This window comes from Felis catus, chromosome B2, assembly GCF_018350175.1.
Source record: "Felis catus isolate Fca126 chromosome B2, F.catus_Fca126_mat1.0, whole genome shotgun sequence".
NCBI classification, from domain to species: domain Eukaryota; kingdom Metazoa; phylum Chordata; class Mammalia; order Carnivora; family Felidae; genus Felis; species Felis catus.
In genome coordinates this window covers 98,595,884-98,610,542 of record NC_058372.1, presented here as the reverse complement: position 1 = coordinate 98,610,542, position 14,659 = coordinate 98,595,884, and the positions used below count along the sequence as shown (strand labels likewise).

At 38.4% G+C, this 14,659-nt stretch overlaps 1 protein-coding gene across 4 annotated transcripts in view; it reads right to left on the bottom strand.

Moving 5' to 3' along the window:
* The window catches only part of FIG4 (FIG4 phosphoinositide 5-phosphatase), a 131,820-nt gene that overhangs the window by 64,242 nt on the left and 52,919 nt on the right, over positions 1-14,659 (bottom strand). For all 4 annotated transcript variants that reach the window (XM_023254237.2, XM_023254238.2, XM_045058612.1 and 1 more), the window contains exons 13-16: positions 13,058-13,103; positions 12,244-12,392; positions 11,142-11,308; positions 374-512 (exon numbers count right to left, since the gene is read on the bottom strand). In XM_023254237.2, the coding sequence (XP_023110005.1) occupies positions 374-512; positions 11,142-11,308; positions 12,244-12,392; positions 13,058-13,103 (501 nt within the window). The remainder of the gene's footprint in view (positions 1-373; positions 513-11,141; positions 11,309-12,243; positions 12,393-13,057; positions 13,104-14,659) is intronic.

Here is a 14,659-nt window from a genome sequence, read left to right as displayed (position 1 = left end):
AACTCTGGAATTCCAAAGCGATGTTCACTTGAAAACCAAAGATTGACTCCCTACATGTGAGGGTTCTTCAGAGTTCCCCATCTGTAGGAAGCACTCGGAAATAATGTTGATGGTTTGCTTTAGTGGAGCTACAACTTACATTCAATGATGAAGTTCTGAAACTTTCTATCTTACGAAAAATGCAAACCACCAATTATTAATGACAAGTTCCCAAAGCTACCATCAGGACACCAACAATACTGAATTCCTCATGGCAAACATGTAGTAAGACTGACTACTTTAGCCTATGTGATTATTTCTCAAAAATGAAAGTATCTTATATTCAAAGAAACATCAAATCTGAGTTTACATAAAATACTAGGACAAAAAATACCTTCTTCTTGTTGGTAAAAGTCTCATTGTATTTTTATGATGCAAGTAAAAATCTGTTGGGAGTTCCCAGAGATGAGGTTTCCCTTCAGTGGGATGAAAAACTCCCAGGAAGAGATTAATGGAATCTTGTCTATCAGCATCTAAAAAGCAAAAATAGGCATTTCAGGAAATCCGCTACTGAGATATACAACTCAGGAGAATGTTTTCTCAGGGGGATAAAGGGTACGACTGTGATTTCATAACACATACCTTTGAAAACAACAGTATTTATACTCCAAAAGTCATACACATACCCCAAATCTAAAATAGTCACCAAGATTTTGAGCAGAATTAAAACCTTGCTTCAAAATGCTTCATGTTTGTTCCATCCCTTTCACAATATGGAGGAGACGGAACACAAACTGCTTCTTGAATTTTGAGAGACTCTTAAAAATTTTTAAGAACCGCCATAATACCAAAGTGATTTTATTTTTAGGATAAGAACATATTTTCGCTATTCGTTATTCTACCTGAAACAAATACATCTTCATTTTATTACAAAGACAAGGAGAGATGTCAGAAACAAACAAGATGGCTCAACTCCTATCCATATTCTGTTGCACAACTTTGAACAAGTTAGTTTGCACAGTTTCCACTTTTAATCCTTGAAAAGGTATCTACTCTTTCTTTAGTATCGACAACGTTTACAACATTTTCTGTCCCCCTCAGTTGTGGGCCTGGCCCATTCCCTCCTGTGTTTGATAATGAAGGCAGAGTGGGCACATAGATAACAGGCTCATTCTAACTATTCAACCACCCCCAAATTACTAACTTATGTATGCATATATATTGTGTTTCCTTCCTTTCCTAATTATATTTTGGTAAAAATGATGATAAGCATGAAAGGGTCTCATGAAACACCCTTCCCATTCTGCACTGGTGTCCTACATTCTTTCTCCTCATTTCCTTCTTTCCATTCTTGTCTCGGAGCCCTGTATATTCAAGTTTGGGGCAGGCAGCCACAATATAAATAATAACCTCTTTCTGAAAATGAGCACAGAACTAAAGACAGCCCAGTAGAAAGGGCTGCTTTTGAAACAAGATAACATTACCATAAAATCAATCTTCCAACAGCTACAGTGAACACAGATATTTCTGAAATTAGCAACACTGTTCTCATGGACTATTTGGTCATTTCGGCAAAAGCAATAAATGAAATATGGTACATCAAACATGTATTCCCGTTACTAGTATTTTGACAGGAAGTGTTCCATTAAAGCAGCATTTACCTTTCAGGCCAAAAGTAATATATAAAAGGGATGTGTTCATATGCTGAATATATTTGGAGACTTTTTGCCACTTTTGAGAGAAAACAAGTATTAAATGATGCAGACATTACCGCCCCAATTTGCACCCTCTTTACACAGTACAAAAGTAAACAAGCTGCTTTTATAGTAATTACATTCTTCATGCTTCTTGAATAGCCTTGATGGCACTTAATAACTCATACTATGCAGGACCTCAAAATATCTTAATGCTATCTAGAGAAGCTTTCCATTTTTCAGCTGCGTTTTCAAGGAGTCTTTCATTTTTTAAACTGGATAGTTGCTTCCTTTAATTTTTAGCAAGTGTGATAAAATGTGAGATGTGAGAAACATAACCAAATAAAAGATACGTCTTCAAAGGATCATAAGGAAGACTTGTTGAATGTGCTGCTGTTGCTATAACTTAAAATATACCCATGGTGTACATGGTCCCTAAGGACTCCAAGGCCGGTTTAATGAGCCTGAGGTTCTTTTCCTGCCTACTTTTGACTGCAAATAAGACAATCACCCTCAGGAAGACAGTAATACTTTGGATATGGATAAGGGCTTAAAACAGGTAGGTTCTCTGTAGTTGTAGATAACAAGAGGACAATGATTACCTATTTTTGTACTCAATCATGCTTTAAAGGAAAAAAGAGTAATACCCCATTCAAACTCCACTCAAACAGCTAAACACTAACCAGTTTATTATGTATGTATGAAACAGATGAGGCTTGAATATAACAATCCTTTTTAATTATTTTTAATTAGCGAAAAATTATTTTGGAACTAGAATATTTATGATGCTAATACTAAATTAAGTTTGTAATGAAGTAGCCTCTGAAATCAGTAATGGAAAGGAATGTTATTCAATAAATAGCACTGTTTAATTATTGCAGGGGAGGGGACAATAAAATTAGATCCCTACTTCATACTATTTATTGAAATAAATACCAATTAAATGTGAGAAAGACAGAGATCAACACTGGAATAGAAAAAGAGAAACATGCAATTTTCGAAAGAAACAGAAATGGACAATGAACATACTAACATTCAACTTTACTAGTTATCCAACAAATATTAATTAAAACAATATACGATTTCTTACCTATTTAAGGTGGCAAATACTTGTCAAAATGGGCACTCCTGTACTCTGCTGAGGGAACATTAACTGCTCGACGGTATCCATTCTCTAAGGCAATTTGGCAACACAGATATTCCTTGCTTTCTGAAAGTTTGCATTATGCCTCTTGGCTTAGGAAAGACCTACATTAGTGCCTGTTAATGCTAACAGAAAAATCTGAAGAGGATTTTAACTTTTATGAAAATAGCTGTTACTGTACTAATGTAGGACTTTCCTAAAAGCAAAGTGGTATAACTCAGACTTCTGGAAAGTGGGGGATACTCTTCACTTTATGCTATTTCAGCTTACCAAAGTTTTCACAGGAACATTCTACTTTCCCTGAAATATCTATAGTCTCTGACCTGATATGCTTCTGGAACTTTCCTAACATCAAAAATATGGCAAAAAAGAGTGTATGTTTAAAAGGAAACTAAATGCAAAGTAATAGCAACTAAGTTACGATGTTTCTAAATGATAGACTGCCATAAGGCTGCTAAAAATCATGTTGTAGAAGAATATTTAAGGTCATAAAGATTATTCACATTATCTAAAAGGGCAAATGCAGAATATAAATATTACATGTATGGAAGAGTCATGTTCTCCTAAATATGAACAAGTGGCTATCTTTGGAAGGTAAAGATTATATGATTTTATTGTGAGCTATTCTGTATTTTCTATAATTACTTTCATAATTAAAAAAAAAGAACTACCATTCATTCACTCATCCAAGAACCTATATGTTCCACACCGGGGAAACAGTAATATATAATACTTACTCTGGCTCCAGGTGGGGTTCACATTCCAATTGGCAAATAAAAATATACACAAGTAAATAATGTATAAGGTACATTCAAGGGATGTAAGTTCTATGAAGACACTGAAAGAGAGCAATATGGGAGCGAAGGGAGGGGACAGAGCCACTTAGATTGGGTAGTCAGGGCAGGGGTAGAGGCTGAAATGTCTGAGGAAGTAACATTTGAACTGTAAAAATGAGAAAGAGGTGGTCACACAAAGCTCTGGGGGCTTTGTGCTCAAGCAGAACAAACAGACACAAAGGCCTGCTGGGGTAACAAACTGGGCAGCTCCGGGAATAAAGAGAAGGCCAGAGAGGGTGGAGGGCAGTGGACCAGGGAAACAGCCAAATTAGAGACAAAAGGCACCAGGTCACACAGGCCTCGTAGGTTACAGTGGAGAGTTTTATTTTATTTTAAAGAGGGAAGTGACACTGTCTGACTTCAGTTTTGAAAAGATCCCTCTGGCTGCTATTTACAGCAGGGGCAGAAGCAGGGAGGCAGGAGGTGGATCAGGAGCGAAAACAGTTGTTCAGACTGCTTGCACCAGCATGGCAGCAGTCAGGATGAAACACAGCAGAAGGATCTACAATATATTCTGGAGGTTGAGATGAGAGTTGCCTAGAGATGGGGCCGGGGTGGAGGGGAGGGGGAGATAAGTAAGGAAAATAAAAGGAATCGGGGATGATTCCTAGGTTTCTGAACTGAGCAATGGGTGCTGAAGTGGAAAAACCAAGTGGAGAAACACATTTGAGTCAGTCTCAAAAATGATCACTTGAGATTCTTACTGGATACTTGTGGTAGTTAGCGCATTTTTCACAGAGCTAGAACAAACAATCCTAAAATTTGTATGGAACTACAAAAGACTCCAAATAGCCAAAGTAATGTTGAAAAAGAAAACCAAAATGGGAGGCATCACAATTCTGGACTTAAGCTGTATTACAAAGCTGTAATCATCAAGACAGTTTTGGCACTGGCACAAAAACACATACATTGATCAATGTAACAGAATACAGAACCCAGAAATGGACCCACAAACACATGGTTAACTAATTTTCAACAAAGCAGGAAAGAATCTCCAATGGAAAAAAAACAGTCTCTTCAGCAAATGGTGCTGGGAAAACTGGACAGCGACATGCAAAGGAATGAAACTGGACCACTTTCTTACAACATACACAAAAATAAATTCAAAATGGATGAAAGACCTAAATGTAAGACAGGAAACCATCAAACTGCTAGAGGAGAACATTCGCAGCAACCTCTTTGACCTCGGTCACAGCAGCTTCTCACAAGACACATCACCAGAGGCAAGGTACACCAAAGCAAAAATGAACTATTAGGACTTCCTCACGATAAAAAGCTCTGCACAGCAAAGGAAACAATCAACGAAACTAAAAGGCAACCAACAGAATGGGAGAAGATATTTGCAAATGACGTATGGATAAAGGGCTAGTCTCCAAAATCTATAAAGAACTTATCAAACTCCACACCCCAAAAACAAATAATCCCATGAAGAAATAGGCAGAAGGCATGAAAAGACACTTTTCCAAAGAAGACATCCAGAGGGCCAACAGACACATGAAAAGATGCTCAACATCGCTCATCATCCGGGAAATACAAATCAAAACCATGATGAGAGTCCACCTGACACCTATCAGAATGGCTAAAATGAACAACACAAGAAACAACAGGTATTAGGGAGGATGTGGAGAAAGGGAAACCTTCTTGTACTGTTGATGGGAATGTACACTGGTGCAGCTACTCGACAGAATAGTATGGGGATTCCTCAAAAAAATAAAAGTAGAACTACCTTATGACCCAGCAATTGCACTATTAGTTATTTACCCACAGGATAAAAATACATATTCAAAGGGGTACGTGCACCCCAATGTTTATATTTATAGCAGCGTTATCAACAATAGCCAAACTATGGAGAGAACACAAATGTCTATCAACTGATGAGTGGATAAAGAAGATGCAGTATATGTAGACGATGGAATATTACTCGGCAATCAAAAAGAATGAAATCTTGCCATTTGCAACAATGTGGATGGAACTAGAGTGTATTATGAGAAGTGAAATAAGTCAGTCAAAGAAAGACAAATCCATATGATTTCACTTATATGTGGAATTTAAGAAACAAAACAGATGAACATATAGGAAGGGGGAAAAAAAGAGGAGAGAGGGGAAACAAACCACAAGAGACTCTTAATGATAGAGAACGAACTGAGGGTTGATGGAGGGAGGTGAGTGGGAGATGAGCTAGACGGATGATGGGTATTAAGGAGGGCACTTGCTGGGATGAGCACTGGGTGTTGTATGTAAGTGATGAATCACTGAATTCTACTCCTGAAACCAATATTTGCACTGTATGTTAACTAAAATTTAAATGATAAATAAATAATTTTTAAAAAGATATCCATGGTAGTAAGAAATCTGGTCCACAAGACCTTTTTCTCTCTAGTGTCACACACATAAATATTTTATATCACATGGCAAAGGGGACTTTGCAGATGTAACTGAGGTTACTAATCACTGACTTCAAGATAGGGCAACTATCCTGTATCGTACATGGGTGGGTCCACTGTAATCACAAAAATCCTTCAAAGGCAGAAGAGGAGAGTAGAAAGGAAGGCAGAAAGATTAGAAGCACAAGAAGGATTCAGTGTATGGTTGCTAGCTCTGAAGATGGAGTAGGCCACGAGTCAAGGAAGGCAAGGAGCCTTTGGGAACTGAGAATGACCCCAGCCAACAGCCAGCAAGGACACAGGGACTTCAGTCCTTTAACTGCATGGGATTCTGCCATCAACCTGGATGAACGTGGAAGCCTCCAGGTAAGAGCCCAGGTTCCCGACACCGACTGAATCTTGGCTTCATTTGACTTCATCACCTTCATTTTTACTTCAGCCTTGTGACACCCTAGGTGGATAACACAGCTGAGTAATTCTGTGCCCAGACTTCTGGCCCACAGAAACTATGAGATAATAAATGGGTGTTGTTTTAAGGCACTAATTTTATGGTAATTTGTTATAGAACCTACAGAAACCTCATAAAACATTCAAGAAGAGATGTTAGCTAGGTCAGCTTTTAGGTAAACAAGTCTGGGACTCAACAGAGAAGTCAAAGGTTAGAGATAGAAAGGTGAGTGTCAAATGCATGGTACTTAAGAGCTGGATGAGATGCCCCTAAGGTAAAAGTGCAGAAAGAAAAGAAGAGGGTTTAGAAATGGGGCAGGAGACATCAATAGGGAGACTGGGTGAGATACTACACAGGTGAGTTTCAAGAAAGAGGGAATGGTCAACTGTGATCAAAGCTGGTGACAGGCCCCATAAGATGAAGGCAGAAAAGTGACCATTGGCTTGGCAATATGGAGACTCCTGGTGATTCTGAAAAGCACAGGTTCAGTGGCATGATAGGGAGGATGCCCAGTGGAACAGGTAGAGAGAACAGGATACAAGAGGAAACAGGCAGGCAGATAACTAGAGAGGTTTTGCTTAGGAACGCAAAGGAAAAGGACTGTAGCTGGAGGGAGGACACAGGACTGAGGATGGAAGGAAAAGTCAAAAGGAAAATACCAAGGAGTGCTTTCGTGCTAATGGAAATGAAGCAGTAGAGAGGGGGAAACGGACTATGTGCAGCAACGAAAGCTACAGGGAAAGCATGAAGGGATGGGATTCAAAGCATGGCAGAGGGGTTAAACTGAGAGTACTTAGTTGCAACTTTTTCTTCTGCCAAGTTTAACTGCTTTGGTTGCAGGAAAGGTGAATAGTTATTAATGTTATTTAAAATGTTATTGAAACAAAAATTATTGCCAAGTGTCTTCTTCCTGCTATAGCCAAACACAGCTTATTCACTCTAAACCTCAGAAGGATCACCTTAGAAGGCTGTCTCACTAGTCTTGATAAACTAAAATGTTCTCCCTCGTATGCCCCTGTTCCAGTGGTGAGCAGAAAGGGAAAGAAACTGTCCCACTACTTTACAGCACTATCATAATGCTGTGTGGTGCCACCTCCATGTGTTTTCCAAGTATGGCAGGCTTTGTGGTCTTTACCTTGTGAGAACTTTTCTTTTTTTCAAATCTGTTTGAGAAGGATCTGATTCTCCCCTATGCATGCATGCACACACATACACATACACACACACACACACACACACACACACACAATAATTATAAATTACACATGTGTGCCTGTCTGTATGTATTTATGCATGTGTACAGATCTGTTATTAACTGCTAAAGGTATCATATATCTTCTCTTTCTTTCTTATAATAGGATTTATTTTATTTATTTTTCTTTTGGGGGAGAGAGAGAGAGCACATGCACGCAAGTGGGGGAGGGGCAGAGGGAGAGGGAGGGAGAAAATCTCAAGCAGGCTCCATGCCCAGCACAGAGCCTGACATGGGGCTCAATCCCACAACTGTGAGATTATGACCTGGGGTGAAATCAAGAGTTGGACATTTAACCGGCAGCTTAACCATTTCACCAGCCACTTAACTGACTGAGCCACCCACCCTCTTATAATAGGATTTAAATTCAACAAGCTTCAGCAAAAAAATTCAGCTTACCAAAGTAAATGTAAAAAAAAAAAAAAAAAAAAAATTTAGAAGGAGCTTATCAAGGTCCTTCAGACAGTTATAATTATAAAGCTCTTCCTAACACCTGAAGGGAGTATCTAGGTATCTCTTCTTTCCTTATTGGCATCCTCCAACTGCTGATGTAACCAGCTATGTTGGAAACCAAAGGTACTTCTTAAAGACAAAGCTCAGAGCATGCTAATATGTGAAGTTTCAGAACAATTTTTAAAATGAGCCTGAAAGAGACTCAGGTGGGTTGCCCATATAGCATCAATCTGTCTACACAAACTAACAATAAAATTCCTAACAACCTAGGGCAACAAATAAACAAATGGGACTACATCACACTAAAAAGCTTTTGCACAGTGAAGGAAACCAGCAACAAATGAAAAGATAATCTACTGAATGGGAGAAGATATCTGCAAATGATATACCCAATAAGGGGATAATATTCGAAATATATAAAGAACTCACACAGTTCAATATAAAAAAACAAAACAAAACAATTGATTAAAAACAAACAAACAATTGGGGCACCTGGGTGGCTCAGTTGGTTAAGTGCCCAACTCTTGATCTCAGCTCAGGTCATGATCTCATCGTTTATGAGTCTGAACCCCGCACTGGGCTCTGTGCTGATAGTGTGGAGCCTGCTTGGGATTCTCTCTCTCCACCCTCCTTCCCCATCTCTCTCTCTGCGCCTACTCCACTTGTTCTCTATCTCTCAATATAAATAAGTAAACTGAAAAAAAACTGATTAAAAAATGGGCAGAGGACCGGAAGAGAAACTTCTCCAAAGAAGGCATATAGATGGCCAAGAGACACATGAAAAGATACTCAACATCACTAATCACCAGGGAATGCAAATCAAAACCACAATGAAATATCACTTCACATCTGTCAGAATGGCTATTATCAAAAAGACAACAAGTAACAAGTGTTGGCCAGGAATCAGAGAAAAGGGAATCCTTGTGCACTGTTAGTGTGAATGTAAAATGGTGCAGCCACTGTGGAAAACAGTGCAAAGGTTCCTCAGAAAATTAAAACAAGAACTACCATATGATTTGGCAATTCCACTTCTAGGTATTTATTCAAAGAAAACAAAAACACTGATTCAAAAAGACGCACCCCTATGTTCACTGGAGCATTACATACAATAGCCAAGATAGTGAAGTTGAGCTTTCTTTCATATGTTTGGAATCCATTGCATTTTTTTCCCTACGAACTGTACATTTCATTTTCCTATTTTTTTCTCTTAAACTGTTGGTCTCTTTATTTTGGCTTGTTACAGCTAAAGGAAATACTGGCTCTTTATATCTAAAGAAAATTAGCATTTGATGGTAGGTTTCAAAATTCTCCATAGCTTATCTTTTGACTTAATTTGCTGTTTGTCTGTCTACATAAATTTTTTTGGTAATGAGAGGAAAAAAATTCCTAACAACTTAATTTCAAGCATCTTCCTGCCCACCCCAGAGGAATAACGTAAGGAAGTTAAGTTTTGTAAAGTTATCTTGAGTGTTTTAAAGAGAATGGTTCTATAAATATATTGTCCTAACATAATATCCACTGTATTTTTAAAATAAGTTGTACACCCCAACGACACCATGCTTCTCAAAATAAAGTCTGTTTTAGCCACATTATTCATAAAATAATTGCTTTCATAGTTCTTCTCGCAGTTGTGGACAATTTTGTCTTATCTTTCCACGACCATTTTCTATCTTTTAATAGTACTCCTTGCTTTTTATTTTTTTTTTAATTTTTTTTTCAACGTTTATTTATTTTTGGGACAGAGAGAGACAGAGCATGAACGGGGGAGGGGCAGAGAGAGAGGGAGACACAGAATCGGAAACAGGCTCCAGGCTCTGAGCCATCAGCCCAGAGCCTGACGCGGGGCTTGAACTCCCGGACCGCGAGATCGTGACCTGGCTGAAGTCGGACGCTCAACCGACTGCGCCACCCAGGCGCCCCACTCCTTGCTTTTTAAATAATGTACAGCTACACATTCATTCTCTCTGTCCCCCAGTCTTATTAAAAAACACTTTACTTGGTCCTTATGGATCAATAATCATTCCCATTATAGGGACAATGATAACAGAGTACAGAAGAGTGGATGCTCCCTTTCCATCAGAACAGTTTTCAACCTTTTCCATGGTAACCCACCCCCAGAGAGATAGGAACATATTGGCACACTACTTACATGAGTGTTACAGGTTGAACTGTGTCCCCCCAAAAGATATGGTAAAGCCGTAAGCCCTGGGACCTGTGAATGTGACCTTATTCGGAAGTTGAGTCTTTGCAGATATGATCCAGTTAAGATGCAGTCACTCTAGGGGCACTTAAGTGGCTCAGTCGGTTAAGCGACCTTCTTTGGCTCAGGTCATGATCTCATGGCTTGTGAGTTTGAGCCCCGTGTGGGGCTCTGTGCTGACAGCTCAGAGCCTGGAGTCTGCTTTGGATTCTGTGTCTCCCTCTCTCTCTGCCTCTCCCCCACTCACACCCTCTCTCTCAAAAATAAACATTAAAAAAATAAAAAAATAAAAAAAAAGACACAGTCACTCTAGAGTAGGGCAGCCCATAATCCACTATGACTAGTGTCCTTACATGAAGAGAGGGACTCACAGGGAAAGTGCCATGCAGACACAGACACAAGGAGAAAATGTCAGGCAAAGTCAGAGGCAGAAATTAAAGTGCCGTACTTGCAAGCCACGGATCACCAGCAATCATCAGAAGCTAAGAAGCAAGTTAGGATTCTCCCCTGGAGCCTTCAGGGAGAAGGAGCACGGCCCTGCTCATACCCTGATTTTCGACTTCTAGCCTCCAGAACTGTGAGACAACAAATCTGTTGTTGAGCACCTTCAAAGTGAGATTCTATTTAATTTAAACTTTCAAAATATTTAATTTTGGTTTCACTTAGCCAGATTGCTTAAAAAAGGAAAATGCATAAGAAGAAAAATGCACATCAGGTAAAGTTGTAGAAATGCTTATTATTCCAGAATTACCTGAAAAAGCATTGCTGTAATATCTAGACAGGGTCTGCATGATGTCTTTTGAGTGCTGGGTCCATGGTGCTATCTTTCTGTAGGTTTTGACACGGTGAACAAGTTGAGAACCACCATACTGAAGGGACAGGGTATCCCCATGATCTTCATAGAGTTCCTCAAATAACCTAAACCAAAGAAAAACAAACATTAAAAAATTTTACCGAAAGTGTTATACACGCTCTTCACTTAGCCACCTTTGAATTCCTAAAAGCCTTCCAAGTAGACTCTTGATGATAAATGTACGTGCAAAATATACACTATAGTAATAATCTAAAAAGTAACAAAATCAAAGAAAACACTGAAAAGGAAGTAAGGGCACCAAAAACGTAACCCACCAAAGCCAGACCACGGTGGTTCTAAACTTATTGAAAGACTTCTAACATTTTTCATCTTTCTAATTGATTTTTCAGATCAATTTATCTCCCACAACAGAATTTTCTGCCTTTCTGGGACAGACAAACCATATTCTTTCCTAAAAACATGTTTGAAACTCGTATTTCTTCACGTGCCTGTTAAGATTTTCAGTGCAGCGGTATCTGTGGATTTGGCCATTTGGAAGCTGATCTCTTTGCTCAACAGAGCCTTTATGACTCCATCAGATGACCGATAACAACCATCATTGTATTTTCAAGAAACAGCACTTCACGCAGTGCCATGGATCCAATGGGCAGTGAAGACACAGTAATCCTTAATGAAGAATCAATCTTTTATATGCCTTATATTTTTAATTCCAAATGTACGAAGTCACATTACTTTTTCTTTCTAATGCAGTCTGAATTTATTTTTTTTTAAAACCACTAGTCTGTATTTACCTAAAGCACTTTGGATTTATCTAAAGAGCATAGTGTTTACTGATAATTAACACCAACAAAAAATAAAAACCATGGCAATAACACACAGGTCTTTAATAAAAATATTTATTACAGAATTGATTTGAATAGTTTTAGCAACATAATTTTTGAGAAGCTAAATGAAGAAACAAGTTCAGAGAATTCCTTATTACTAATCAGTTTTGCTTTCTGTCATTACCAGCACTCAAAAGGCAGAAAAGAAGATTTACCTAACTGCATCTGTATCAAACTGTAGATTAGGCTTGTCGATCAGTCCCAAGGAGTACAGCTGATAAGCCAAAGCACATTTTCCCACCATAAACTGTGCCGTGTTGGTGCGGTCTAAACAGTCCACACAGTTGGTTCGAAGAACACCAGTCTAAAGAGAAATACCTTAAGGTTTTCCAACCATTATTCAGTGACCAAAACTGCTTCTATACCACTTTAGATTTCTTTTCTTAAAAAACAGAAGAAAAGCTGTAGACAGGGTATTATTCCTGCACAAATAATGAAGAACATTATAAAAGGTTACATTTGCTGCTCACTTAATATTGCTGCAATGGCATTGCTATACCTTCTAGTCTATATTTGAATTTTCTTTTTGAGTTTAAGATAAAACAGATAACTAACATTTTCCACATGTACCGATTAGTAAAATATGTTGCTTTTTCCCTGATAGATCTCTTTTATTGTAGAAACCAAATATTCAGTGGTTGGGGCCTTATTTTTATTAAAGCATGATTAATATATATGGTGATTGTATCTGGGTCATTTTCCAAAGTGATTCGAATTTATTCTTTTCCCATTTGTTTATGTTTCAATTTCCAATAATAAAAATTATAATGTTTAAGAAAAAATCCACAGGCCATTATTATTTTAGTTGCACATCATTTGTAAGAGTTAAACACTAGCAGTAAGGCTTTTAAAAATCCTGATTAATAATTTTGCATTAAATAAGAAGTATCTCTCTCTCCACAACTACTTTCAGAAAACATCATGCACTGCGAATACAGATTCTATTCACTATTAATATAATATCTATACCTGCAGGCGACCAGTGGGAATCACACATCCTCCTAGTTCATTCCACCTGTGTTTAAAAATAGATGCTTTAAAAAAATTTTAATAGCATAATCTATATTCATTTTTGGTACTAGCTCTTTATAAAGAATCAAAGTAATAGGGCTGAATGCACCAGAATGACCAGCTGATTCTGCTTACTTTCATTCTTTCTGGTAAGTGAATATGCAAATAACCAAGATGGAATGCTATCCACGCTCTCTCTCCTCACGGAGAACACAGGGAAACCCAGGAAAGAAGCAACTTAACTTGCCCCAGTGTCGCACAACTCAGGCATTTATCACCCATGTTCAACCAAAATCCCTGTTGCATTAATTTAAGCCTATTTCCTCTTTGGTCTCTACAGACATGAATAGTAATTGCAGGGGATCTTTCTAATAAAATCTTCCAAGCCTTATCCTCCTTCCCTCAGTGTTAAGATTCTCCACCTCCTCTAGCTTTATTTCATGGAGTTTTGTTGCATACCTTTGGTTGTTTTTGCAGACTTCCTTATTATTTTCCCTCCTTCTTATTTTCTCCATGTACTAATGAATGCCTGGGGGTATGTTCTAAGTACTATATAATGAAATTGCTATTTTATTTTAATTATTTAAAATATTTTAATTATTTAAAACATTTTAATTTCTTAAGATATTTTAATTATTTAAAAAAAATTTTAAGTTTGAGAGAGACAGAGACAGTGTGACCGGGGGAGGGGCAGAGAGAGAGAGGTAGAGAGAGAGAATCCCAAGCAGGCTCTACACTGTTGAGCCCGGACGTGGGGCTAAAACTCATGAAACCATGAGATTGTAACCTGAGTCAAAACCAAGAGTCGGACATTTCACCAACTGAGCCACTGGGGACCCCCAAGATATTTTAATTATTTAAAAGAAGATGCAGTAAAGAAAAGAGTTAACAGATCTGACTGCTTTCCTCAGAAAGGCCTTCTAACACAGTTGGTCCTTGGCTGGCATCTGGGAACTTGTGTTCCCATTCCCCGACAGACAAGAGTGCCTTACTGTACCTAAACTGTAGAGACAATATGGTTTTGCTGAACAACCTCTTTCCTTACGGGAGTCAGGAATTTTGGTATGTGTCAAGCAGAGCTGTCTAGGGGACCAGCCTCCAATAAAACACCCTGACGCTGAGTATTTAATAATCTTCTCTGACTGGCAACATTTCACACATGCTGTGACAACAGGTTGCAGGGGGAGTTAAGCATGTTCTGTGCGACTCCATTAAGAGAGAACTTTGAAAGTTTCACCTATTTCCTCCAGACTTTGCCACATATGCCTTTTCCCTTTGCGAATTTTGCTTTGTATCCTTTGACATTAATAAATCACAGCCATGAGTACAACAATATGCTGAATGCTTTGATGTTTCCTCATGAATCAAGGATCCTGGGAATGGTCTTGAGGACCACCGTCACAGATATCCCAAAATTCAAACTGTAACAAAAGGATGCTTTCTTTTATTATTTGTCTATTTATTTTTGAGGGAGAGAGAGACAGAGACAGAGAGACAGAGTGTGACCGGGGAGGGACAGAGAGAGAGACACACACACACAGAATTGGAAGTAGGCTGCAG